Source organism: Hakea prostrata, chromosome 8 (assembly GCF_041222555.1).
Source record: "Hakea prostrata isolate BN-2017 chromosome 8, UWA_Hpros_2, whole genome shotgun sequence".
Lineage (NCBI taxonomy): Eukaryota > Viridiplantae > Streptophyta > Magnoliopsida > Proteales > Proteaceae > Hakea > Hakea prostrata.
In genome coordinates, this window is record NC_142607.1 from 12,755,429 (window position 1) to 12,783,188 (window position 27,760).

At 37.2% G+C, this 27,760-nt stretch overlaps 2 protein-coding genes across 4 annotated transcripts; one reads left to right on the plus strand and one right to left on the minus strand.

Moving 5' to 3' along the window:
- The first annotated feature begins 4,162 nt into the window (after nt 1-4,162).
- LOC149006999 (E3 ubiquitin-protein ligase SIS3-like) lies at nt 4,163-21,400 on the plus strand. Of its 3 annotated transcripts, none has more exons than XM_089164927.1 (10): nt 4,163-4,489; nt 4,633-4,671; nt 4,804-4,870; nt 4,999-5,072; nt 6,153-6,291; nt 6,382-6,474; nt 8,314-8,379; nt 10,244-10,363; nt 18,887-19,000; nt 20,166-21,400. In XM_089164927.1, the coding sequence occupies exons 1-10, from the start codon at nt 4,461-4,463 to the stop codon at nt 20,583-20,585; spliced, it is 1,161 nt and encodes a 386-aa protein (XP_089021053.1). In that variant the 5' UTR covers nt 4,163-4,460; the 3' UTR covers nt 20,586-21,400. The 3 variants fall into 3 exon arrangements, with proteins under 3 accessions (XP_089021053.1, XP_089021055.1, XP_089021054.1); XM_089164929.1 differs by having other exon boundaries at nt 4,633-4,667; XM_089164928.1 differs by having other exon boundaries at nt 4,163-4,446.
- Nucleotides 21,401-22,475: 1,075 nt separating this feature from the next.
- Nucleotides 22,476-24,234, minus strand: LOC149007000 (RNA exonuclease 4-like). Its single transcript, XM_089167431.1, has 7 exons — nt 24,200-24,234; nt 23,787-23,938; nt 23,582-23,712; nt 23,262-23,485; nt 22,964-23,170; nt 22,795-22,875; nt 22,476-22,698 (listed from the first exon to the last, which is right to left on the minus strand). Exons 1-7 carry the CDS (start codon nt 24,232-24,234, stop codon nt 22,476-22,478), a joined length of 1,053 nt encoding a protein of 350 aa, XP_089023557.1.
- Between the last annotated feature and the right edge of the window lie 3,526 nt (nt 24,235-27,760).

The window sequence follows — 27,760 nt, forward strand, 5'->3', positions numbered from 1 at the left end:
GCAAGGTATGAAATTTCAGCAATAGTTTGGGTTTCGATGATTGCTAAAACTGCCAAAACCCCGACATATCGCCGAAATTTCAGCGAAATTGGACGTGGGTTTTAGTGGGATTCCAACAATTATCCCTATGTCTATGACAAATTGAGATACTTCTAATAATCATATCCAACTAATGCGTCATTCAAAGCTTCGACTCACCCACCCCTCTCTTGTTCTTTCCCATCTTTCCACCAACTAGCCACTTGAGTGTCTACCATCTCGAATTCGCTGCCAATGAATAGAGTTTAAAGCATGCAAGGAGGTGGGTGTTTCTTCTTTAAACATGTCTAGATGTAGGAGTGAGTGTGTATGCTTTTCTCAATTTGTTTTATCACTCAGTCTTTCACTTTGTCTTGTCCTTATTAAGTCTTTGACCTTATTCATTTATTATCCCTTACCCTTATACTTGTGGACTAATCGTTTATTGACTTCACATACAAGCATTTGACCCTTTTTTTAAATGAACTAGTAAGTCATTCATTCGAATTTTCGTTTATAATTGATGAAAAATCGTCAAAATATCTCGAGATTTTGATAAAAAGGAAAAATCGTCGATTTTTTGCATACATTTGATAAAAATAGTATCGCTGCCCCTTTTCATACCGCCGACTTCCGAAACGGCCCGATTTTTCCTTCCATGCTTGGGAGGGGGATCAAGTTGTGGCCTTACCCAAAATAAAAGCAACATTTATTATGTTGTATCATAAACATTTTTGTGTCATATATCAAACATTTAAAAAAATATATTTATATATATATATAATTAAACATACGGATGGACTTTATACCTATCGCACTCATCACAAATGTAAAGAAAAAACAGATAGTGATTGCAAAAAAAAGTTAAATAACTTGAGAAAAATGATTGACTCTTCCTTTACTTATGGCGAGGGAAAACTTTTGTTCTCTAAGTGCTTGATTGGTCATTCTTTTAATTCGTGCAATGAAACATTTACAATTGATGGATGCATTAGTATAAAAAATTGTCATTGAAGATCATTTCAGAACTCTACCAAAAAAAAAATCATTTCAGAACAAATGGAGTAGCAATCCTTCTCAATTAAGAAGATCATTTCAGAACAAATGGAGTAGCAACCCTGATGTGCCTTTCAATTAGTCTCGCTTCCAAGCTAATTCAGGGTTTATGAGTGGCACACCACACATGGACCCACTTTTCCATCAATTTCTGACCAATTATAGATTGGGATGAAAAATGTGACATTTGGACCATTGAAAGGTACTCACTCATATCCATAGGTGGAATGTAGATCTGATGAACCATTATCGTTATGGGAAAAAAAAAGGTGATACATGTATATGAGTGGGGACATGTCCTAAGGAGGTGAGCCCTCAATTATTTCATAAAGTCGTGGAAGAAGATCGATGTGGTAGATGCAGTGAACTTTAAGCCAAAAAAGGGTAAAGCACTAGAGTATTTCATAATAGCATAGGCCCTCTTATTTGTTTGTCTTTTGTCTTTTCTTTTTTAAGAGCCATCTTATTTGTTTGTCACATGTAAGGTTTTGAGCCCTTCCCCCTCTCCCTTTTCTTTCTGAAAAAAACCAAACATGTTATAGTTTCATTGGGGGTAGTTGTGTAATGAACAAAAGAGACATTCTTACTAAAGGGGTCCATCTTTGATGGTACATGTAATAATCTTCATTTTCTTTTCTCAGTAAGTTAAAAAGAAAACAAAAAAAAATCACTATTTTTTTTTCAAACCTACTAGAAGATTACAAAGAAGTAAGGGTGTCAATTAAACTGTTTAATCGTATCGAACAGCGTGTGTCTAAAATCGCACTGTACCGCTCTATTCAAAATTCGATACGATACATACCGAAACCAAATTCTTCTTAAGATTTTACTTTCAGGTATTCATACTATCGATATGTACCGAAATTGTGCCAAATGGTACCATACCAAATTAAGGGATATAAATGTAATTTTGCAATTAAAACACTTTGCCTTTACCCTATCCCTAATTTCTTATTTTATTCTATCGATTGTTTGATTGCAATTTCTTTAGGATCTTAATGAACTAATAACAAAAGTGACATGGGTTTGTTCGCACAAAAAATGTATCACACTTGATATTGTGTTTAAACCGTTTTTTTGCACCGATTTAATACCTAAACCGTACTGAATCATACTGTGTAAATTCGATATTATATGGTTCTGATTTTCTATATTCAAAGTTGATATCGTACCGAATTACCAAAACTATACTGATTGACGCCTTTACAAAGCAGCCAAGTCCCCTATGTCTATTTAGCTACGTTCATTGTGACAGTTTTTGAGATGTAATCTTTAAATTCCCTTGTAATGGGCTAGAAATTAAGAATTCGTAGTAAACTCCTCTATTTAATTTCCATTTTTTTTTATAAATTAAATCAAATTCTCTATGCAATTTCAGAAATTGTGGACAAAGCTTTTTGTCGAAATTTGATTGTCCGGAGGTCATTAATCTTATTGAAAAGCCCCAACAAAAGCTAAGTCTAGAGCATCCCGTTAGGGAAGAAAAATGTGCTCCCTAGTAGTTTTGAACTAAACAATAAGAGTCGGACACCGGAAAAAAAATAAAACTGTCAATGGTGGATTAGTTGAGAGGTTGAAAGCCCAAATTCTCATGGGGTGGTGGTCTAATGGTCCAAAGCTCACTCCCAAGTGGTTTGGTAAATCTTATGTCCCAGGTTCGAATCCCCTCTGCTCCTCTGTTTCTTGCATTGGACAGTTGTGTGCTCTTTGGTCTGGGCATGAGTGCTACAGGCTTCTGTGGATTATACTAGGCCTCCGATGGGGCTCTGCTGACGGGGCCAGTACTTGCGCTGGTAGTGCACATGGCTAATGTTTGCATTGGTCGCACTCGATAAAAAGTCATAACATTGCGTAGCGGGGGGGGCGCTAGGTCGCCGCTATTGCATCCCCTCTTTTTCTTACCCAAAAAAAAAAAAAAAAAAAGCCCAAATTCTCATGGGTATGTAATGGGTTCGGTTCACATTCATTCGGCTGCACTTATATTAGACTGCACTTATATTAGTAATATTGTCAATGTAGGGTTGATAGAGTGGTAAGATCCATATTTCTCAGTGGAGAAGTCATGGTTTCGACTCTTGCGGACGACAAAGCTCCCCCTAAGCTTGAGGACGTAATCGAGGTACACGCAAGCTAGCCCGGATGAACCTCAGATACCAAAAAAAATTAAAAATTCCCCCCGCCCCACTAATACAAACTCGTCAACTAAAATATATATATAAAGCCAATGGAAGGATAGTAGAGTGGTTGTGAACCTCACCTCTCAGTAGAGAGATTGTGGATTTATTCCTTACTAGCGGCATATGTAATCTCATTTCCAATTTCCCTATACATAAAGCGCCTTTATTACCAAAATTAAAAAAAACCAAAATTTTAACTGACTCCATATGGACCCCACCTCATCATATAATTTAAAATCGTAAAAGAAGCACATCGTTTTCACTTCTCATTCACAAAAACCCCCATCCTCTTTTACCCCCAATATAGCTTATGTTCAACTTTACTGTCTTAATTTGACTTGTTCTTTTGTCTACGTTCCTACGCAGATTAACTCGGTTGTTGATCTTCTAAGTTCTAACTTCTAATACGAAAAGCCAAGTCAATTCCAAACATGCTTGTTCTTCTCCTAGCTTGATGGATCTTTGGCTTTCTTACAATTCAATATGATCTGACCCAATCAGATCCGTTGTGACTACAACATGCAATATTGAACACTTGGCCCATTCATGTGTAGACAATCATAATAAAAAAATATTCTTTTATGCTTCTCCCGATTGGTGTAGAGGCACTTAGATTGGTTACCGAGTCATCAACGGATAAACCTGTAATTAACATAAAGTGAGACCCACTTAACGAACCTAAAATTTTTCCACGTCATCAACTAATATTGCCTTGCATCATCACTCGCCGTCGTATTTAACTCCCCATAGATCCCAGTAAAGAAGCATAGTGCTTTTATCCGACAGATCGTAACGCTGTTAAGTAACGGAGTGAATCGACAAGGAGCGTTTTTACGGTTTTACCTCTACTTTTCGATCCGTACGACACGAGAAAAGGGCTGCTCTATTAGACAAAAAGAAAGAGAAAAAAAGGAAAAGAGAAAGAAAAGGACTGTTCTATTCACTGTTCATCTTCTCTTTCGATCTGTCACTCTGCTACTCTAGCTGCCAACTTAGTTGTCTCCGAGATTTTCTCTTATTTTTATCTTCATGTCATAGCGTCAATCTGTTCTCTTGTTCACGGTTCATCTCTTGATGGAAATTTCTTCTTTGTTCTACTGTGATCGTTGCATTTCGGGCAGCAGTTTGGAAGGAGCCGATCTTAGATGTTAGAATTGAAGCGATAATTGAATCTTGTTAGCGCTTTAGGTTTCAGGTTTGGTTACTTCTATGGCTATCAGAGGTGTCAATTTCAAGTGGTCAGTCCAAATTCTTCTTGGAAATGTTGAGAACTATTTGGTGGAAGATGTTTATGTACATTTCCCTGTTCTTTTCCTTTACTTTTTCTTCAGTTGCCGTCCAAGGGTTTTTATTGCTATCATTTTTGGAGTTTCTTTTGTAGGTATGATGGCTTCTTCTTGTCCATGCTCGCGACTAGTATGTATCCTTCTCTTTGTACGAGCAGTCGTCTTAGTTTAAGAATCCGAAGATGTGAACTGAAAACGTTTGCAATTTGAACTTGATCTGTCGGACTTTAAGCTTGAGTTTTATTCTTTAACGACATCTTTAACAGAATAATTGTTTCGATGAACTGGAAGCGTTACCATCTGTGTACATATCCTTTGCATTTATGGACTGTGGTGAGCTTCTGGCTTTTGAAGACTACAACATTGACTTCTGCAGTCTTTGAAAATTCTCCGTACTTATCAGAGGATTGGGTTCTGATCCGTCCCATTTTAATTTCTTCTGCTGGTTCTTTTTATTGCAGGTTGACTATACAACTGTCTTTGTTTTCCGCCTGTTGATGTTCCTCGATAATGGCCTAGCTGCAGGGATGGGTTTGTAAGTACTCACACCTTATGCTGCAGGTGACTGAATTTTAAATCCGATGGTGCCCATGGGGATGCTATTCATGTCCTCGTGCATGAACTTTATGCAGATTGTGATTCTTCTTCTTTACATTGTTCATAGTGTTTGTGTCCAAAAGTGCAACATTCCTTATTTATGTCTTCAAGGTGTCGTCACTCTGGTGAAAAGAAGCACCTAAGTTTTCATCGTATGGTTGATGGGACAATTCCCCATAACTTATATTTTCACAAAATTAGAATGCACCTCAAAAATATTATTTTGGTTTGAATTAGGCTTTTTAGATTGTTTAGCTCTTACTTTGTAGCACACTTATGTTTCACTACCAGCTATTTTATTGCCATTTGGTCTTTGAAATCACAATTACAGTCCATTTGGTAATGAAGTCTATCAAAGTTTTTGGCCATGTAGTCATTCACAATGGTGAGCTTGTTTTCATGGTTCTGTGGCTTAGGAGATCAGTGGTGTTTGACGTTTCATGCTTTTCAGCCATATAGCTTCATGCTGTTTATCAGTGGTGGTGCACAAGCTTTAATTATTCCACTTGAAATTTCAATACTTTCTTTTCTCTCAGTCTGCAGCAATTGATCCTTTTACTAGTAATGTGCATAGAATTCTTGACAATTATGCTTCATGAATTCATGATGTGCAAAAAATGTTGGTTCAAGATATTGTATCGATGTGCAAACATCAATACTAAGGATTCCACCAACTCTATATTACTTTGTGGATGCTAAATCCATCAAATTCCAATGCAGTTGCCAAGGGTGCCACTTTATCCTCTCTGCTTTTCCGACAACCTCTGATTTGATTAATCTATATCTTTCTAATCATCAATTGGTAGAGTTAAGGATGGATTTAAACTCATTCAATAGTTGTTCCATTTTCAATTCAATCTCCTTTTAATAAAGCACTTTCTTTACTACAAAAACAGTTATTTTTACCATTGATTTCTTTGAAGGAAATTATTTACCTGTATTTGTGTTTCATCTTTCATGCATGAATTGCAAATAACATGATTCTACCCCTCTTGGGTTCAATCTTACATGCTTCCAGAGATCTTGGGTGGCAGCAAAGATATGTTCGCTTCTATGGAAGAATTGTGGTTCTTGCAGTTCTTTCACTGCTACTATATCCATTCCTTTGGGCTTGGAGTGTAATTGGGATGCTTTGGTTTACTAGTGCAAGAAGCTGCGTGAGTTTTTGAATACTTTTCTTATGGCTAGGCAACAAAGTTTGCACACAAAGCTTCATCTTTATATGCTCTGCTATTTTTCGCTTGCAGTTGCCTGAGGAAGGTCAGAAATGGGGTTTCCTTATTTGGTTGCTTTTCAGCTATTGTGGTCTCATTTGCATTGCCTGCATCTCTACAGGAAAAGTGAGTTGCTTCCAATCATTCCAATAATTTCTGATCTTTATTGGTTTGAAAACTCAGGTGATTGAACACTATAAAGATTTTCTTTTGATGCTCCAAATATACTATGGTTTTGACATTTCATTACTAGAGCATGAAATTGGTATCTTCTAATATGGTTAGGAGGCAGTAGAATTGAAGAATATTAAAATGGATAATTTGTGTTACAGTTCCAGCAAAAATCGTAAGTGTACAATTAAATGTTTACAAGATCTATGCATGAGCGCTGTAGTAGCACTTATGGTTTATGATTTCTAGGCCTATGCTTTGGGAAGAGGTGGTGGGAAAAGTCTTATGGCATGGTTCAAAGAGATTTTGTTTAAGATAAGAGTAAGATATCAGCATTCAGCAGTAATAGATTATAAACCAGGGTTTTGGAGAAGATTTAGGTTGAGAGAGACTGATCCTAAGGTTTGAGAAAATTGAAAGTAAATAATTCTTGTGTTTGGCGGGGTTGTGAATGGTACTGTTAACAATAACATAAGAGCTCTACAGGAACCAAGATTGTAAGGAAATAAAATTAAAGCATTGAAAAAGTGGGAAAGGAGAATAAAGGAACAAATGATAGACTAGTTTAGCATGTAGAAGATCGGATAAGTCCTTGATGCAGATCTAGCGCAAGATTGGGCTTCGTTTCCTAGGAGATAGCCTATGGATGGTTTAGGAAGGCTATGGGCGTTTGCTCCATTGGGTTTAATGTAGAAATGTATGGGTACATGAGTTGAGTATGACAATGGGTATTAAGTTTAGTTTTAGAGGTCAATCACGAACCAATTGCCTTTCTTTTGGATGAAGTGTTAATGTTTGAAATTTAGATTGGTTAAGAGATTTCGGACCATGGGAAGCAGAAATATTTTTGCCAACTTTTGACAGGTTTTGCTGTGATTCAGCAATATTGCCAGATTTTCTCCTCAGGGAAGGGTCTCATAAGGTGTCACTCACTTAGTTGATGATACAAATTGCTCCTCATTTTAAATATCTTTCACATGGCTCTCTGATGGGGCTCAGATTTTGTAGACATGTTGATCCAAGGTCCCATGTTCACTGTCAACTTTTAATCTGAATAAGTTGGGTGGGAGAAGAAATCCAGGACTATCTGATGCTGAAATCTGATATTGGCTGATTCAGGCCTTGACTTGTCAGTCTAACAGTTGGAATTACCAGTATCACCTGGAAGTCGGGGTATCTTTTGTTAGATGTCATTTCAAAAGATTATCTACCTGAGTGATCCTAAGTTTTTCCCTGGGGAAAGAGGAGAGTAGTTCTGACAACTTTCAAAGTTTCAAACATCATGAATTTCAACTAGAACGAAACTCTCTTTCTCGTTTATTGACAGTTCTTTGTTTTTAAGATTGATGGTTGTCAGGTCATGAATTTGGAGGTTTATATTTTCTCTTTATTTTGTACATGAGCTGTACTATAGGTTTGCTAATTCAACTCTTCATAATGTGCCAGTTTTGGTGGTAAAGTTTGTTTCTTGATTATGGTGATGATTGTCAGAGTTTGTGCCATTTATTATGGCATAATGCAGTTATGTGTATATCTTGAAGTTCTTAGGGCTGCTCGTGTAGCACAATCAGAAATTGGTCACCTTACTTTCCCAAGGAATTGAGGTTTTTTCCCCCATGATTGAATAACAATTAGTCAGCTGGCTGTAATTTGTTCACCCCCCCCCCCCTCATTTTCTCATTCAATCATTAACTTTATCTGTCTATATGATCTGATTTAGCAAGTGTACTAGTGTTCTAAAATTGTAACCTCTGATATCTTAATCCTAATATGGTTGATGTTTTTTTGAGTTAGTGGTTGGCAAGAAGGCAAGCACACCAGTTACGTGGTCAACAAGGAATTCCAATTTCGGAATTTGGTGTAAGTTGCATAATTTTATTTTGGAGTTATTTAGTGCTTTCTTGGGACTTCCTTTTTTTAATTCTGTTGTAGCTGAAAGTTTTTCTGTTTGTAAATGAATCAATGCTTTTACTCAACCATAATAACTTTATTGGCATACCAAACCTGAAAAGTTTCTTCCTTCTCTGGCCTAGAAGGAAATCTTTCTCTAATTATTAAATTTCTAGGCACTTCGCCTATAGGTTTAAACTCCTATATTATTCTGTTGTTGGGGGGAGGGAGGGGGCTGATGTATCCAACCCTAGCCAGCCCCCAATTAGGGCCCAACTAAGAAGAGCCGAATCCATCCCAGGGGTAGAGTGGTCATTTCTTACCCCTGGATTGAGTATTAATGGTGACCAAGTCTAGTGCAATTAGTTAATTCAGTTTTATTTCCTATTTTAGAGTCTTAGAGGTTGAGTTCTTATTGGTAATTGATTACTAATTGGAATTGTTAGTCTTAGGATAAGATTCCTAATTTCAAGGAAACCTTATCTTAAGAGTTTGAATCTGTTTTTAGAGTTCAAATATGATAAGTATCAGTTTACTAAAGAGTCAAGATATTTCCTATTAAGGAGTCCTATTTTGAGCTGCCTTAAATTTGGGAAGAGTTATTTCCCTTTTGGAAGTCTTATTATGAGTTTGTTTTAAATTAGGAAATTGAGTTTTGTTGGGTTTGACTTTTGAGTGGCTATAAATAGCCAGAGTCTTTCTTGTAAGAGTCAGTCTTGATCATTGAATGAAAATAGAGTTTGAGAATATTAGCTTGTGAAAGTCGTGGGATACTTAGGGATACCCTGCAGCTGGGTTTGTTCATTGTTTTCTCAACCAGGTCATCGATTCAAGCATTCTACAGAGAGCTTTCTGCAATTCTTTCAATTCATAAGTAAGTTTAATCCCATTCCCATTCCCAACCCCAGCCTTCTCCCCTTTCTGTCCGCAGCCATCCCAACCCCTTCCCCTCAGTTTCAGATCTTAAAGTCACTCCCCTCCCAATGGTAATTAACCCATACCCTTCCCCCTCACTTTCCGCTACATCCTAGGCCTCTCAGAGACTTTTAGGATATGATTATCAGTTGTTTTGGTAGAAGTTGAGAAAGAATTCTGTATGTCCAGGAAGAAGGAATTGGTGAAGCCATATTATGTTAATTGAAAAGGGCAAGAAAATGCTAATTGGTCGTAAAGCTACTGCACCAGTATGGGGACCAATGAAAGTACACACGGAGGCATCTATCCGGATGGAAATTTCAATTTCACTGGGGGAAGGCTTTATGGTTTTGTAGTTTGCTCATGTGTCTAGGTGCAACCGTGCAGGAAGCACACGATTAGTTAGCATTCTTTTTCCCAATTGAAAAATAAAGGCATCTCAAACTATTAGGTTGTTCTGTGTGAGCCAGAAGAGTAAAACCACAGAAATGTGGAAAATAAATGCAACTTTACTTGTCCTGATTATTTACCTCACCCTTTGTTCTGCCACTTCACTGTTATTGGTGCATATCTGCCATTAATCTTGCAAGTTCGAATCATATATTGTGTTGGTGATTTACTTCCATCCCTGCTTTAGTTCTTCCCTAAATCCAGCCAAAATGCACTATGCAGTGAAAGGGGCAGGTCAAGGCCAAAATGGATGTGGGTTGAGGTGGTGAGAATATGCTTGATGGATTATAGTTTAGCAGGCTTGATTTAATTCTTTAGTTGACACTTGACAGTGGAATTTCCTTACTTCCTGTTGTTGTTTTGTAATGTGCAACTATGTTGTGGCTTTCACTGGGCAACCTTTCCTGTCCTTTAGCTCCTTATTTTCATTGAACATGTTACATTGAAAGGTCACTCTTTTCTGTTTCAGGTGTTGGTTGACATGGTCCGGGTACCTGATTGGGCTTTTGAAGCAGCTAGTCGGGAAATGAGAGCGATGGGCCAAGATACAACTGCATACCATCCGGGACTTTATTTGACTGTAACCCAGGTAATTGTTGTTACGTGCTAGTACTAGATCAAGTTATTTGGGCCATCTTATTATTAAGGGATAATTACTGTTGCCCCTTTGTACTTTGATTTTATTACTACTTTATCCCATGTACTTTTTAAAATTGCTCATCCAACATTTAACATTGTCTACAATTACTAATGCCCCCTACCGTTAAGCTTCGTTAGTTTATTGATGATGTGGCATCTATATATTTTTTTAAAATCCCAAAAATAACCCTGCAATTATCTTTTTACTTATTTACTCTTTTGTCAAGTTATAATACTACCCTTAATTAACTATGAGAAAAAATTAACTTTAAATTAACTTTTCTTTTTTAAAAAGAAACTACTGAATAAAGGAAAGATGTGAATTTTCTTTTCTAAAAAGAAATCATCAAATAAAGGAAAGATTAATTAGATAAAACTTGAAATAGAAACTAAAATATTAAGAAATATCAAATTTAATTCAAAGTTGGAAATTGAAATTCACCTAATATATGCTGACCATTATGCATGTCACCAAATTTCCTATCAATTAGCATCTTATATGCTAATATGTTTGTAAAACTTCCATCATTGTGATTATGAAAAATTTAAGTAGAATGTCAGAGTTTCAACAACCATAAGTAAGTGGTCCCACCAAATCCAAAACTAATTCTAAAATATAAGATTTTAAGGATATAATTGACATTCAATATAGTTTCTATAAATAAGGGTAATGCCATATTTTTGACTTCTTAATTTTAATGAAGGGCAAAATAGACATTTCATATTTGATGTTAACAACCACTTAACACTGTTAGAAGTGAGGGGGGCAATAGTAATTTCATAAAGAAAGAGGTTTGATTAGTAATAAAACCAAAGTATAAGGGGGCAATAGTAATTATCCCTATTATTAAATACAAGAATGTTGTTTGGCTCTGAATTTCTGTCTGAATTATGCTTAGATTTTGATTCAAATGGAGTTTTACTATTGAACTTTGACTAACACCTGGAAGAGCAGTTTGTTTTTCTTCTCTTCTTCTTCTTCTTTTTTAATTTTAAATAAGTCTTGTATTTTTTGAGTGGAGGACAAAATAGTCCCTCTCAATCTAGCACTGGAGTCTTGGGTTCCTTCTTTTATTTATTTCCTGCCTTGTTTTTATTTCTAATTTCAGTTCTAGATTGGTTTTCTATTCCTTCATGTATTTATATTTCTTTTCCTACTCAAAGGAGGATTTGCCAAAATTGTAAGCTATAAATTCCCCATTGAGGGCTATCAATAAACTAAACTTTCTTTGAGCAATAATCCTCAAGCTTACAACAGTGTTATATCAGAAAACAACCACACAGGAGGAGGCAGTTGGTAGGAACCCCCACCTGGGGGGGGGGGGGTGGAAACTCAAAGGCCATACCCTTGTAACCATTACCCCAAACGAAGTCCAAGTCTTGTTTACACTATATAGTGGATTTGTTACTCTGCATCTTTTCTAATGAAATCTATCACCTTGATATGAAACTCAATAGGGTTCTACAGAAACTCTGTATTCACAACTTGCACTCCTGTCATGAAAGCTGCTGGTTGGTTTTGCTCTCACCACACATGCAGAAGGTCCTGCCTAAGCATTGAGATCAAGTGGAGGATCTTACCTTTCAATGTTTACACCTTCCAAGGCCCCTGATTGCTGCCATTATTGATGTCCATGCCAACTTGGAGTCTTATCTGATCGACACATTTAGCAAGTCATTTTTGTTAGAAAACAAGCATTAAATAATCAAAATAACAGCTGAACTAGAACAAAGAAAAGAGAAAAGAAGAAGAAGAGAAGAGAGATGAAGAACAAGTAGAAGAGGCCTGTGATTCTTGCTTAAGAGTCTAGAATCACAGAGCCCTTTTATTTATAGTTTCTAATGAATCTAATACAACTTGAAAGACAAGTAATTGTCCTTTAGAAAAAGGAAACAAAAAATTACAACTTTAGTAACTTCCTAGCTCCTAAAATAGAAAATTCTGAAAATAGAAACTACCACCAAAATAGAAACTATGCTTTCTAAAAACTCCCAAAACTTATGTAGCAAGACTCCTACATTAGAAATAGAAACTATGCAGTTTTTACTGTTCACGTGAATAGTAACACAGTTTTTACTGTTCACGTGAACAGTAACATGAACAGTAAAATAGTCCAGACTTGCATATACTTCAACACTTTTCAATGCAAAATTGAACTCCTTTATAAATGGTCTGCATTTCCATGGCCAAAACTGGTAGCTCTTAGCCTCTTACGCACTCCCTGCATGAGCCATCAGTGGACATCCCTCATCTTTGTGAATTAGTCCCCCAAATTTAGTATTCAAATTTACCAGACCTCCAATTCTGTGCAAAGTGACAATATTTGCTTGAAATGGATTAGTGGATAAATTTTCAAAAGCAGTTGACACTGGATGAAACACCATTTTTGGGGTAATGTGTCTACAGTAACTGAGTAATGATGCCAAATATTATTCAAACTACATTTTTTTAAGAGAAAGCCAACGTGAAAGGTTCTAGGTCAATGTTGAAACAATGCCCTTTTTTCCTCTCGCTAAGTTACCGACCACTAGCTAATAGAGATGTGTGTGCATTCCTAAGTTTCCCTCTTGGAAAGGCCTCTTCTCAATGTACAGACCACTATTTCAGTAGTCACCAGAAATTTATTCATTTATGTATTTTTATTTAATACAGTTTCTTGGTATTAAGTTGATATTTATTGGATGCAACACTTACTTGAGTTGCTTACTTCAAGCTATTAGTCATTAATCTTCCAATTTTCTAGCCATACCCGCTCGTTGAAAATAATCAAAGAGAACTACCATATTGTTCTTGGATCATGTATCACAACTCCCATCAGAAGTCCTAGGGTCTTTAATATATATTTTTTATATTTTATTTCTTAAAATTTGTGTGTGTACCACGTCTGTGTGTATAGATCACCGTTGTTAGTACTTCTGGAGATTCAATGCCAAACCAAGAAAGCCACTGATGCAGGTCTGGGGCTGAATTGGCCTATATATCTTTGAAATCAACCTAGGGTTGGTAGATATGGGGGTTGGGCCTTCGTTTCCTCTGTTTACAGGGTCATCGACCTATTTTATGGGCCCATAAGTTTTGTCTAGGTCAAGTATGAAAATAGGTAAAATTTGTTTTGTTTAAAGTGGGTCAGGTGTATTAAGAGTTATACACATCAAGTAATGATACTTATCAAAGTTGATACATGATACCTAATTAGTCCATGTTAAGATAGTCCATATTGTTAGAATTCTATTTCAATTCAGTAAAGTATTTCAAGTACAAGTAGGATTACAATTGTAAGGCTATAAATAAGCTCTTGTTGAGGAATGGATGCACAACCACGAAGAAGAACACAACCAAAGCACACATAAGGAATTTAATGTGGTTTGGCAAAACCGTGTACGTCCACCCAAGAGAAAAAGGGTTTCCAATATTTTAGAAAACCTCACATTGCTCTCACACCTCACAAAGTGCTACCCTTTGCTTACCTTGTTACTAGGTTATCCCACAAAGACTATTTATAGGTAACCCTAAAATCCTAATCACCATATAATTACAATTTTAACCCAGTGCAAGTAATTAACCCAAAACCTTATTTCAATTACAAATACAACAAAAACCTATAATTACATGGACCCATGGAATCCAAGACACCCAAACCCAACAATCTCCACCTTGGTTGGATTCTGCAAACCACCTTGAAGAAAGTTAATGTCTCTTCGCAATCACATGTCTCTGTGTATCTGCCACACCTTACCACATAGCTCACGTCTCCTTTGAGGATGCCTTCCTGACCGCCATCACCAAAACCAACATGGCGTACACCCCCACTTTGAGTGTCCTATACAATTCATTGCATCGTACAACGTGACATGGCTCCATCTCTCCTACTGTCGCAGCCGGATTCGAGAGATCACCGCCACTCACCAAATTTGAAGTGAAACTCACTCGCTTACTTTCCAGATTTGCCCTTGCTCGGTACTTGAACAACTTGCAAATTTTGTCCACCTTCCTGTACCCCTTACCCGAATGCTAACTGGAACTCCACCTGTTTTAACACTCTCTGCAAACCTGTACAATTTACTAATCATCTTTCCCCGCATCACAACCATGGATCCTCTTGAAACCTTGAGAACTTTACCTTTAGATGACCATCTGAAACCTTTAGAATCCAGAGTATTTAATGAAAATAGATTCTTCCGTAGACCTACCACATGTTTAACCCCAATCAAAGTTTGCACAATCCCATCAAACGTGCGAATCCGTACAGCCCCAACTCCGAGTTCCACATTATTTGTCTGTTTAACAGTACCACCCTCAGATGTATGATATGTATCAAATTGATCCTTGATTGAACACATGTGAAATGAACACATAGAATCTAAAATCCAATTTGAAGTATCCAACTTGATGATGAAGTCTAAAAGACATTATCTCCTTCATCATCACTCCATAAGACAACAGTAGATGATTCATCACTCTCCTTGTCCTTCTTTTTCTTATCCTCCTTACACCTATGACAATCCTTCCTTATATGACCTTCCACCTTGCAATAATAACAAACCACTTTGTGACCAGCAGACTATGAGTAACCCTTTGACTTGCTAGACCCCTCCATTCTCCCACTTGATCTTCCTTTACTATGACCATCCCTTACAACCAAGGCACTACTTTCATCTGACTCCCTATTATTGCTATTTTTCCACCTTGTTTTATTCATCAGCAATGTAGTAATAACATCATCAAAGTTTCAAAGTATCCTTACCAAAAAGTAATGTGGTAACAATATGATCAAATGACAAAGACAATGATCCCAATAGGAGTAATGCTTTGTCCTCCTCTTTGATCTCCTCGTCAAGAGCCGACAACTCCATCAAAATCCTGTTTAACTCATCCAAGTGCCTGTCAAACTTCGCTCCCTCTGACAACTGAAGGCCATATAACTGTTTCTTCAGAAACAACCGATTTGTCAATGACTTGGACTTGTACTTGCTCTCTAGTTTTGCCTAGACTTCCTTTGGATCCGCCAACCCGATGACTTCATGAAGAACATCATCTGTAAGGTACAACTGGATTGTACTGTTTGCTAGATTCCTTGACTCTTGCCACTCATCCTCCTTCATCGCCTCTGGCCTTTCTGATTTTTCCCTAAGAGCCTTTACAGTCCCTTCCGGTGTACAGAGGTTCTTCACCCATTGTTACCACAAAGTGAAATCATTATGACCATTGAGAAGTTCTATGGAGAAATTAGAACTCTTCATCGCCATTTAATCCGTGCCCTTCGTACCCTTCATCAACCTAAAAACCCTGTCCGTTTCTCTCCGTACGAATAGAACGAAATCTCTTCAATCCATCATTTCCACCAAGTCCAAAACGCCTGAAAACCTTAGGAACACCTAACCCCGCACAAAAAGCCTTCACATAAAATCCTGTGGAAACAATCTGTACAGTACATATCCGATAATATAAAAATATAAAAATAAAAAACTCTTCCCTTTTGTCTTTTCTTCCACCAAATAAACCTTTCGAATTTTTTTTTCTCTTTTCTTCACAACTTAGAATTCTTTTTCCCCACCCACTCAATTGTAATGATTTCTTTGTTAAAAAAAAGGTTTAGACCTCAAAACAGCTTCTTTGTTTGTTTTTTTTCTTTTCTCAAAAAATGTTTGTACAACCTACGAACCAGAAAAAAGTGTCAAACTGAATCGCCTTTTCTTCTCTGATGACCAAACCAATTGTCCACTTCTTCCCCCCCGGTTCACCCGATTTGGACAATCACAATAAAAATACTTCATGATCTCTAAACTAGAGAATCGTACCTTCGATCAATCTATGAAAGCCTTCTCCATTCCTACACCACCGTTCCTCTATCGGAATCTTTGCACACCTCTGTGACGATCCATCGAACCTTGCTTTGATACCACTTGTTGGGGAACAGATGCACAACCACGAAGAAAAACATAAACAAAACACACGAAAAATTTAGCGTGATTTGACAAAACTGACTATGTTCACCAGAGAGAAAAAGAGTTTCCACTATTTTAGAAAACCTCACCCCACTCTCACACCTCACAAAGTGCTACCCTTTGCTTGTCTTGTTACCTAGGTTATCCCATAGAGACTATTTATAGGAAAACCTAAAGCTCTAATCCCCATATAATTACAATTTTAACCCAATACTAGTAATTGACTTGAAGCCTTGTTTCAATTACAAATAAAACCGAAACTATAATTACATAGACCTGCAGAATACAAGACACCCAAACCCAACGGCTCCTACACATGTTACAGTTGGTAGGTTTGTATCAGCTTTAAGCTCAGGTTGTGTTTGTTTGCTATTCCATCGAGAATAGTGTTCTCAGCATAGTTAAGGAACCTCCAATGAGATAAGGGTCTCTTGTAAAACCAAGCAAGCATTCCTCTAGAGCCTTGCATTCAGCTTGCCTTCAAGTTAGTTGACCATCCTCCACAGCATTAAACAAGTCTCCTACATTCACGTAAGTGGCAGCCAGTTGTCCACCCCCCCCTTCCATCTCACCTTTTTATTTGGATTTTCTTAAATTTTCAGATTCCCTTAGACATCAAATTTCCTGGTCAGACCTATGCCAATCTATCTGTTGGAAACTTGAATTGACTCAAACTTGGAGGAACCTTTAACCCATATCAAATTTACATTCCCAAGTTACAGCTCCATTCAAGTCCTTCAGACCAATTAATCATAGAAGTCCTAGGACTGAAACTGCTACCAGATTTAAGAATGCCATCGGATTTAGCCAATTTTCACACCGTACCCTCTTTAGGACCTGCATACCAATCCCTTAAAGTTTTATTCGAATCTAACCATTAGATTTGCCAAAATAACTCTCTACAGCCTATTTCGAGAATCTAATCTTGGGTTGGTTCATTCAGTCGAGGCTGAATCAGCTAGTTTGCTGAGGGTGTTTCATTCACTGGAGCATCTTTAAGCTGATATTTCATGGTTTTGAAAATGCATTTTGATCTCACAAGGTGAACTTTCCTAGTTCTTTGTTCCTCTCTCCGTTGTTTCGACTCATCTATGTAAGCATGAACCTCTCCATTTGCATAGACGACGACGACCACAACAACAACAAAATTGGAACACCATTATCATTCCTCTGCCCCTTACAGAAGGGAATGTTCTATTCCACCTTGATAATTTGATGTTCCTGCATCATATTCTCCTCACAGTCCTCAGAAATAGATTCCAACCCGTATAGGAGATCCTTAATTTCTTTTTCTTAGATAGTATTCTTAAGAAAAGGTTGTAGGTAATGATTTTAATGAGAAATGCAGTGATCTGGCAATCTGTTGAACATGTAAATCATGACTAGGATAATTTGATTAAGAAAAGAAGATTTCCTCCGTTTTCAGTTTCACGCCAGAGAGCTTGTGCTGATAACTTATTGCTGTTCTTTTCTCTGATTAAAGCTCCATATTTATTTGGGGGTCATTTTGATTCATTATTTGCAAGATAGAATGAGAAGGACTTTCATTAGCTAAAAGAAATAACTGTGCCGGGGGGGGGGGGGGTTCGATTTGATGAAGATGGAAACAGGAAAAATGTTATAACTGGAACCTGTTCATTGGGTTGGGCTGCAATGTCTAATATTTTTCTTGGGCCTAGCTCCTTTGTGAAGGAATGGATCTAGTTATCAATTCCACACTGTTTTCTAATGATTTCAGCAGATTTTTGGTTCCTATTATGATGATTAAGTTCAATTTTGGTGGGGCTCTCAAGGAATTCCTGGTCCTGCAGGTATTGGGGCTAATTTATGTATCATAAAGGGGCTGGTTTTGTACTTTTCAAGTCAACTTGGCATGTCTGACTCTTTGCAGAATTGATGTCCTTGATTGTAGCAGTCTTAAGATTTCTGTCCATATGGGACGGGATACATTTTTTATTAGTTAAAGTTAACCAAGTTTTGTTTGTAATTAAGTAGTTGGAGTTGAGGCCTAAGGATATGCATAGCTTAGGCCTCAAATAAAGCTGATTGGAAGACAAGGATCAATGTAGCCAACCCCATTTAGTTGGGACAAGGCTTGTCGTTGTTGTAGTTGAGAGATGGGGGGTCTTTTGGCATTCATATAATCATATTAGTGCCTCTAGAAATATGATTTTCTGGATGAAGGTTGTGATCTGCTAACAGCTTGGCTGGGGTTAGAGAAATCTAAGTTGACAGACTGTTCTGTATATAGGGCCCTATTAAGCACTGGTGGTTGTCTTCTTTCTGTTCTGGCCTTGTGAATCCTCATGTTAATGCTAAGCTTATAGTTTTTTTTTTTTCCGTTGATACTTACAACACCCTTGCATTGATATTTTTTGTTGATTCATATTAGCGAGGGAAACATCTGTATGAAACTGCCAGTAGGGTTGAAGAGATGTTGTCCCTTGGTTCATGTTGCTTTTGTTAGTTTTACTCTCTTGATGATACTGATGGCTGTGGTTTTTTATGATGCTTAAATGCACAATAGAGAGAAGCAGTGGAGGCACTTATTCGACAACTTCCCAAGTTTAGGCTGAAGGCTGTTCCTACTGATTGCACTGAATGTCCTATTTGCCTTGAAGACTTCTCTGTTGGTAATGAGGTAGGTGTCTCTTAATTAGCAGTTATTCATTCTGGCAACTTTCTTTACATGGTTAATTTCTAGAAGTTGCATCTGCTCTTTACTTTCATATTAATGAAGAGAGCAACCTGATTTGTTGGCATGGCTGATCCAGATCGGGTTGCTGTTTGGTAATCCAAATTATGAGGCTATTATAGAGTAGCATTAATTGGAGGCCCTTATATAGACTTGCTACAAAACCTAAGGCTGGAAGTCTGCAACGAATACCTGAGCTCTATCATGGAAATCTTGTGATATCTTCTTCTCTGAAATTCATGACATCGCCTTTTTTTGTTTAATCTCTAATTTTCCGGCACTAAAATCAACAAGAGATATGAGTTTTAAAGAGATCTAACTTCTATATTTTGGTTTTTTTTTTGAAGATCCTTAAATCAAATTGACAAGCTTGGTTAGGTGTGGAAATTTTTCTATTTTTCTTTTGTAGTTTTTGCTTTCTTGGGCATGGTACAGTCTCATCTAAAGCATAAAGCTAAAGATTATGCTTGTTCAGATTCAGAGTCAAAGATGGACAAATCCTCGCATGTTTCTATCAAATAAAATTAAATATGGTCCCCTGCTATGTATTTGAGTTCAATTTTAGTATTTATTATCGGAATAGCTGAAACAACCATGATTCAAATGTGTGGTTCACTTTTTCTCCTATTGATTATGAAGTAAAACTACTCAGTTTTTTTAGGGACTTTCGTACATCCATACAAGTTTCTTTGTGTTCATGGGTCAGATTGCACGGTCCAGACCCCAATGTCAACGGATCTGGATAGGTATTCCCAGTAGCCAATCTCACCCCTGATCCTGGTCCTTAAATTGTTGAATGCTTGCTTCTTCTATGGACTGATTTTATACCTTTGCCCCACCGGCTGGTGGTTCGAATACTAATCTCTAGTTTGGTGTGATCACTAATGGATGGTTTCCCTCTCACAACACAAATTTGTGGCACTTTGAATCCTTAGTCATCTTTTTGTCTACTCATCTGACCTACTTGTTTGACCATTTTAAGCAAGCAGTATGTATTTTCAGGAATGGTGATTAGCAAGTACTGTTAGAATGGATTATTGCAATATCTTTTTTGCTTCTGTAAGAATTATTATACTTTTCAGCTCCAAGTCTCTTACTAGAAATGGTGCAGGTTCGTGGGCTCCCATGCGCGCATAATTTTCATGTGGAGTGCATTGATGAATGGCTTCGGTTGAATGCCAAGTGCCCACGTTGCCGATGCTGCGTCTTCCCCAACCTTGACCTCAGTGCACTTTCTAATCTCCATGCTGATTTAGGGAGGATGCCTGCCAACGTTGTAACCTCCACGCACTTTGTGCCAACCCAGCCTATTGACCAGAGCAATCTGTTGAGGTTGCAGGGTCTGCTCCAATCAATCCGAATAGAGAATTCTAATCCAGAAAATTATGTGGACAATTTTGCCGTGGAAAATGCCATGGAAGGTGCTGCACATCGAGGGTTGGTAACTGTATCTCGAGGCCCCACAAGAACGTCTCTGACACCCATGATGGAATGCGCAGTTGTTGATCAACCGACCCAGATACGACAGTAACCATTCCCCTCACGGAATTCTATGCTGCTTTTTCTGGGGGGCCTGGGGAACAGAAGTTCCCACGACTTCCCCCTTCAAAAGAGAATTGAAGATATTTATCTCATTTTCTTTCTGAGGTCATATAGAAGAAAAAAAAATGAGAAAAAGTTGCCTCTCCACCTTTTGGGAATAAACCAACTACAACCAATGAAACTCTTGCCGAGAAAGGAGATGCAATAGTTTCATTGGTCAGGTACATCCAAGCATTTTTTTCAAAGGTAATGGGTTAGTTTTGCCTTCTGGAAATGTAGACCGTTAATTTTGGCCCTTAGTGATATGCATCATGTATGGATGGGCTGGATTGGACATATCTATGATTCATATCTAAATTCAATTCTTTATCCACTTTTTAATGCCATTCATTCATTTGTGTATGTCGATGCATTCTCTTTCTCTTGGTTGTTTTGGTCTTTTATTGCTATGTTTTGCCCTGTGGTGAATTCAGTTCTGGTTGATGCTTGATGTGTGACATAAGACTACTTCACCGTTTTGTGTCCATCAAATTTAGCTGGAATTTTACGAATGAGAACTTAATGGTAGTGTAAGGGAATCAAAGGAGGTGAGATTCTGGTGCTAGTTTGGTTGAAAGGAACAAAATTTTCCATTGGAAAGTGAACAGTAAAAGGAGAATTTATCAGAGGGGGCATTTGATTGGAACTGAGGTAGAAGAACTGGCAAGACCGTTTGGTGCTCGAAAGGTATGTCTAACAAGCACTCCTAATTGGTTGAGTGTACTGCTAGGCACAAATGGTTGAGGGTAATTCAAGGATTGTGAAATTATCCAATCATGACTTAAACAAAGTTTGCTGATGGGGTATTCTAGAGATTTTTCAGAAAAAAGAGAGACATAATTGGTGTTTACTCTTGTCTTTTTCTCTGTGATACTCTTGGGTAGTTCTATCATTCTTGGCCCCCAAAAAAAGGTGTTGCTCGGTTGTTTCTCTGTTACCCCAAAGAGGAAAAGAGGGGAGGTTTTAGTGTTAGAAGAGTCACTATTGCTGGCCCTTAACCACCAGAACAGGCTCTAAGGTATGAACTTGGAGACAAGCAAAGGAGGAAGGGGAGACGGGGAATAATTGCAAGTAAAATCGATCAAATTTTCTTTTGTGAAGCATATTATTTTATCGATGTGGCTACGTTCTATGAGAATAGAGGATTTGTGCCTGCCCTACTGTACAAGGAAGGAAAAGGGTTTCATATCCTTATCAATATCCTTTTCATTTTTGGGGCGAATCAATATCCTTAGGTCAAAGGTCAGTTGAGCTCCCTTGACCATCGTTGTAGTAAAACTTTATTAATGATTCAAAAACTATTCCTTCTCACATTGGATTATTGTAATTTTAAATGAAAAAGAAGAACCTAATATTCATTAGTCCTTGCAGCTTGAATTGGAGAAAGCTGTTGGACTTCTCACTCAACAGAATTGTTTCTTTGGCACCAATTGTCTGGTGGATTTTGCCGCAACTTCTAGGAGTCAGTTTCCTGCCATATGTGATAGAAACAAGTTGGAGCTAATCGTTTGATGAGAGAGAAGAAAGATAGATCAAGAAATAACTGGAAATAACCATGAGCAAATGGTTCTGGACTGCAAATTTCACTCATGGATGTGAATCAATGTTACAATTATAAGTTGGAACTGAATACTGATCAAACCCAGCCCTTACAAGCTGGGAAAATTAAGAACATTATTGCAACATAATAAGGCTAGTCATAGCACAAATTTAGAATCTAATCAAGATGATTAGATTTGATCATTTATTTTTCTATTTTATTATTAAGCATCAGATTTATTGAAATGGAGGAAATAGGTTCTGCTGGTGAGCCAGATGAGTTCATGATTCCACCACTCTCCTAAGAGTCCAAGCACCAGCAATAGTAGTCAGACTTTGAGATAGCCAACAATGCATCTGGTGTCATTCTCTCAAGTTCACTTTGTCTTAAAAGTGAAAAACTGTTCCGACTTGATGCATCATAGTCTTCTGCAGTATGGTTTTGTGACCTCATTCTCATATAAAGCCTCATTGTAGCTACACAATCTTCATAGGGGTCTTGTACTCCAGTTTGGATCTCATACCTGCCAAAGGAAAATGAGAGCTTTAGTTAATATTCCATTGATGATATGAAAAATCAAAAGGAAATTTTGCACATTATTTGGAATTTGAGTTCTTACCCAAGATAAGCTTCTGTCAGATACTTGAGTGAGTTGCTGAGCTTGCTTGTTTTCATCAATGGAGGGTACATGGCTGTGTCCCTAGAGGGTCATATGATCATCAAGAAATCAGTTAATAAGATGGAGTAGATTCTTAACTGATTTCACTTTTAAGGGGACATATATATACCTGATCATAAGAGCTGGATACTCCATCCCTAAACAATCCAGGTCATGATCCAAACCATGACCTACAAGAATCCTTGCTCTTCCTCCTCTCGAACGAATTTTCCATATTGCTTCACCATTGCACAAGAAATCCTGAACCTTCCTCTGCACTTGCTTTAATGGCATTGCATCTCTCAAGTATTCTGGTCGAATTCCAGTTGTTTCGTATCTGAAATTGTATTTCGTTTTCTTAGTTACTAACTAGGCTTTTGTGGCAAGTTTCAATGATTTAAACATGAACAAAGAATGACCCGAGTTACCGATAGTTTGTGACTGGAACTTGGGGCTTGATAAAAGAATGGAAGATAATGTTTTCATCTTCATCAATAAGGCAAACCCTGGCACAAAGATCTAATGATCCATCACTGCCCCCACCAACCATTTTGCAAACAAGTGCAACTACCTGTGGCCCTCTTGTTCTTCCATTATCAATTCTGACCAGTTCATCTTGTATTCCTAAATTAGACATTCTGGAGATCAATCCCTACAAAAGAAACAAAGATCACAAACACATTATTTATTTGAACCAATTCATCAATGGATATGCAATGAATTAAAACCTTATTGATTGACTTACTGCGGGGGTTGCACGGGAGAACTGGCATCTTCCTCGGTGGAACCTAAGAGCATTAGAGCTGTCAAGAACAGTTAAGCATAAGTTGCAACCTCTAAGACTGAAAATCTTTGCACATTCCACCTTTGGCAAAGGACCTGTAGAATAAAATCAGTTGATGTTAATGGCAGAAGTAGTTAATGGGTATTAAGGTTTGATGTTTGATGCTTGCCTATTAGATGTTCCCTAAGTGATTCAAAAGACCTGCAGTGCTTTCCACAGACACCACACATGGGTTCATGAAAAGAGTGAAATGAGATCTTCATGTGTTCCACTAGGTGTTCCTTTTTGTTGAATTGCCTATAGCATGCTGCACACTTGTTCCTGTTGATGATATATACTCTTGTAAGTTTTCTGTAAAATTACATTAACAGAATCAATATCCCATGTTTGGGATAAAACCCACAAACTGCTAACTTGCTTTTGTATGCAAGTTCATGGCCTGGAAGCCATGACTAAATTTACATCATGGGTTCTGAGGAAAACAATTTAGTTGTCAACAGTACTGCCACACAGACACACACACACACACACATAGAGAGAGAGAGAGAGAGAGAGAGAGAGAGAGAGAGAGAGTTTATATACCTTAGAGTCTCAGAAGAGTCGGTTCTGCTGTCCATCATTATTTGATTATCTATGTATAAGGGAGATGAGAGACAAGAGACGAGGAAGAGAGGAGCTATGGAAGAAGGTTGGAGTGGGAAGGTATTTATAGTTGTAGATGAAGAAAATTTTTGAGGGTCAGAATGATTCTCTTTTTGAGAAGGTATTATTAGGCTCATTGGTGTTTTCCATTGGAGAATCTGCATGCACTACACACTTAAGATGATTATAAGATCAACGTAACCTTAACAATGGATGACATTGGCAGCAATCCATATTCTTCTGGCTTTCTGGGTCCACACAAGAACCCGAATATTGCGATCAGCTTCTGCCTACTCCATTTTCTCTTGCTGCTTCACTTGACACCCCAAGTGAGGGAGGTTTTACTGACGAAGAATTTGAGATATATGCATCATAAACAACAAAATCAGATAATTCCATATGGGTAGATTTTCCTGTCTCTTGTCATACCATGAATCATATCATATGTGAAGATAAACCTTAAGGAAAGTGAAAAGTGAGAACGATAAGATTCGACTCAGGGGTAAAAAGGGAGATAAAATGAAGGAAAATCATTCATTCTCTTCTTCCAAGTCCCATCCATGCCCACTTGGTTCTGGGTTTTAAAAAAAAGAAATTAATATCCCATTTCTTTCTCAGATAGTCAGGTAAATAAAAATAAGAATAAAAATAAAAACCATCTTCCATACTTTCGGCAAAAAGTAAAATGAAGTATGCAGATAAGGTTGTAAGCATCAAAACAGATATGTCCCGTTCTCGTTTTATGATCTTTTCTTAATCCATACATCAATCTTAAAAAATAGTTGTTGCTTGAACCAAATCCATATCCTCTCTACTTCCTTTATCTTATACTTCTCATAGTGATGGTTGTTGTTCTAACACCTTAGGATGTGATCCATTGATAAATCGAGATTGATTATTGTACCATTGGACTGTCATAATTGCCGAGGTGGTGCAACCACAGCTATAAGAAGTAGAGAGTGTTAATGATCTATTTTGATCCGTCTTTGTAATTATTGCGATACATTATCTGTATGACTCTTTTCATGGTGAAGGATTATTGTGTAAGGATACCACTAAGTAATTAAACCATGGACTAAGCTCATCTCCGATGCTGCGGCACACGTCAGCTTGGTTGTGAGCAATGCTGCACACATTAACCATGATGTGTGCTTGTGCACGGCATGACTCTCATCCAGCTGTCATTGCACATATTCAACTAAGATATTTGAGTTGGAATCTTCTACTCTCGAGAGTAGAGAATAACGTTGTTCTCACATCTTTTCACCATACATTCAAGAGGAGTTCGATCGAGCTCTATCAAGTGGAAGCAATGATATATGTGCAGGTGAGAATGGGGATGTGTGATTGTGTGGTGGGCTTTGCCATTGGGGTTGAGAGAGGACTTCCGGAGTTTTGACTGGGGGAGAAGAAAGCAAGCAAATAAAGAAAAGGAAGGAAAACTTTGCTTTTTGACATTTGACTTGTTAGTGATTGGGCATTGAGAGGAGATTCCAGATGATGATTTGGAGCTTTGGATATTCTAAATTCTCCATGGACCCTTCTTCTCTCCTCTTTCTCCACAAAGAAAGAAAGAAAGAAAAAAAGAGTTAGTCTAAAGAGAAGAGAACCTCATCACTCTGTGTTGTATCTGTTCATGTGTGCGTGCATGTGGGGATTGATGAGGATTCTGTTCCACATCTCCACCACCAATTGTTTGGTCATCTGTCTCCCACCACCTGCTTTAGTAATCTCCACAGAAAAGCCTTTAGATCAAACCACACTTTCAAAAATGTCAAACTACATAGTTGAACAATAGAAATCAACATCACCAGCCATCATCATCTTCCTTCATCGGTCAACTCTATTCTCTTTTTCATCCTTAATTCCTCCTTGTCTTTTTTCCTCAACCCATCCCTGCAACTTGGCTCTGTGGGTATTGGAGATTAAAGAATGAAGAAGATGATTACATCTTAGGTCAAAAAGAAAAAAAAGGTGACAGCAACAACCTATTCCAGACTGTATGAATCAAAGAATTGAATCCTATGTTTTCTGCTTTCTTTCTTTTTCATCTTTCAAGATAAATCATTGATAAGAATACCCTGAGAACACACATGTCTTGAATAATATAATTATAATGACTATAAGGATAACCAGTAATTAGAGACTTTGGAAAGTTTAGATTCTTCTTAGATGGTCAAATTGGTCAAAAGGTATTTCCTTTTGAGGTGCAATCATATCCATACATGATACCACACTTTATGAGGTAAGAATTTTTTTTTTTTTTTGGAAACTAGCAAACCTTTTCAAAATGATATTCTCATAGTCTAGCAAAGTGAATCAAGGGTAGTAAGATTGACCAAACTAGTTGATATTGGCATTACAAGAAAAAGGAGAATCCGTGACCTTTTTAATTTTCAATTGGTTTATATTCAGTGATGGTTAACATTTTGTGCCAGTTTTCGGCATAATTAGTGGTGGATAAAACTGTCACTAATACCCATTTTTTTATAGTGTGGACACTGAAGATCAGGATTTCTCGTATTGCTAGTGTGAGAATACACCTATAATATTTAGAAGAAGAAAAAAATTTCAGATGAGAAATATAAATTCAGAGCAAGACAGACACTACAAAAAAACTAACATCATCAGTGACACTTCTGACTTTTGATTAGTGGTGGTTTTCAGAAAATTGCATCCAATGAACACTAAGTAGTGACAGTTTACTAAAAATCGTCATGGATAATAATGGCTATCAATGGAACATTAAAGTGATTCACAGAGAAATTAAAGAATTTACAAAAAGTTGTAAGGGAGAATATGTTGGTTCAATAAGGATGCAAGCATCTAAATACAAAAAGGCAGTTTAAGATTGGAAGGGACAAATGTTTAAATTATATATACACATTCTAAGTTTACAAATTATTATATTTAGACTCCTAAAAATTTATTCTATTACAAACATCATCTGTACCTAACACTGTTGCTTTTAAATGAAAAAATATGTGTTTACTGTTGCTGAATCTTCTTAAAAATGAGATTAAAAAAAATAAAAAATAAAAAATGATACAAAATCAACTGTTGCTAAAAATTGAAATGGTTTTGAAAGTAGAAGAGGGTAGTGAATATTAAGTTATATTTAATCCCATTATTCTAACAGTATAGATATGGTTGATACATAATCTAAAACACAACGAGTTCAAACGTAATAGAATAAATTTCAAGGAGTATAAACACAATATTTCCATGCCCAAGGGATGTAAATGTAACTTATTCTTCTCTTTAGGTAGACCTTGTATTGGAGAAGTTACAGATAGGAAGTAATTTACGCTAGTCCTGTGGGCTTATGTGCCACCAGTCCACCCTAGCTAAGTTGGACTTTCATCCTGTCCATTTCTAACAAGGAAATGGACCATCTGTTTCTTTATGGATGAGTGACACATGTCCATAATCACATCAAAAGGGTTAATGTTAGATTTGAAAAATAAGAAAATTTTTGTTTGAATTTACTCTCAACCTTTT

What these genes read in the sequence shown, in the direction of transcription:
- LOC149006999 (XM_089164927.1), top strand. Translation starts at nt 4,461, where the DNA reads ATGGCTATCAGAGGTGTCAATTTCAAGTG. An exon ending in TTACTAGTGCAAGAAGCTGC is followed by an intron (nt 6,292 to 6,381) that starts GTGAGTTTTTGA and finishes TTTCGCTTGCAG; the next exon opens with TTGCCTGAGGAAGGTCAGAA. An exon ending in CCTGCATCTCTACAGGAAAA is followed by an intron (nt 6,475 to 8,313) that starts GTGAGTTGCTTC and finishes TTTTTGAGTTAG; the next exon opens with TGGTTGGCAAGAAGGCAAGC.
- LOC149007000 (XM_089167431.1), bottom strand. Translation starts at nt 24,234, where the DNA reads ATGGACAGCAGAACCGACTCTTCTGAGACTCTAAG. An exon ending in ACTTAGGGAACATCTAATAG is followed by an intron (nt 23,713 to 23,786) that starts GCAAGCATCAAA and finishes TTTATTCTACAG; the next exon opens with GTCCTTTGCCAAAGGTGGAA. An exon ending in AGTTCTCCCGTGCAACCCCC is followed by an intron (nt 23,486 to 23,581) that starts GCAGTAAGTCAA and finishes TTTCTTTTGTAG; the next exon opens with GGATTGATCTCCAGAATGTC.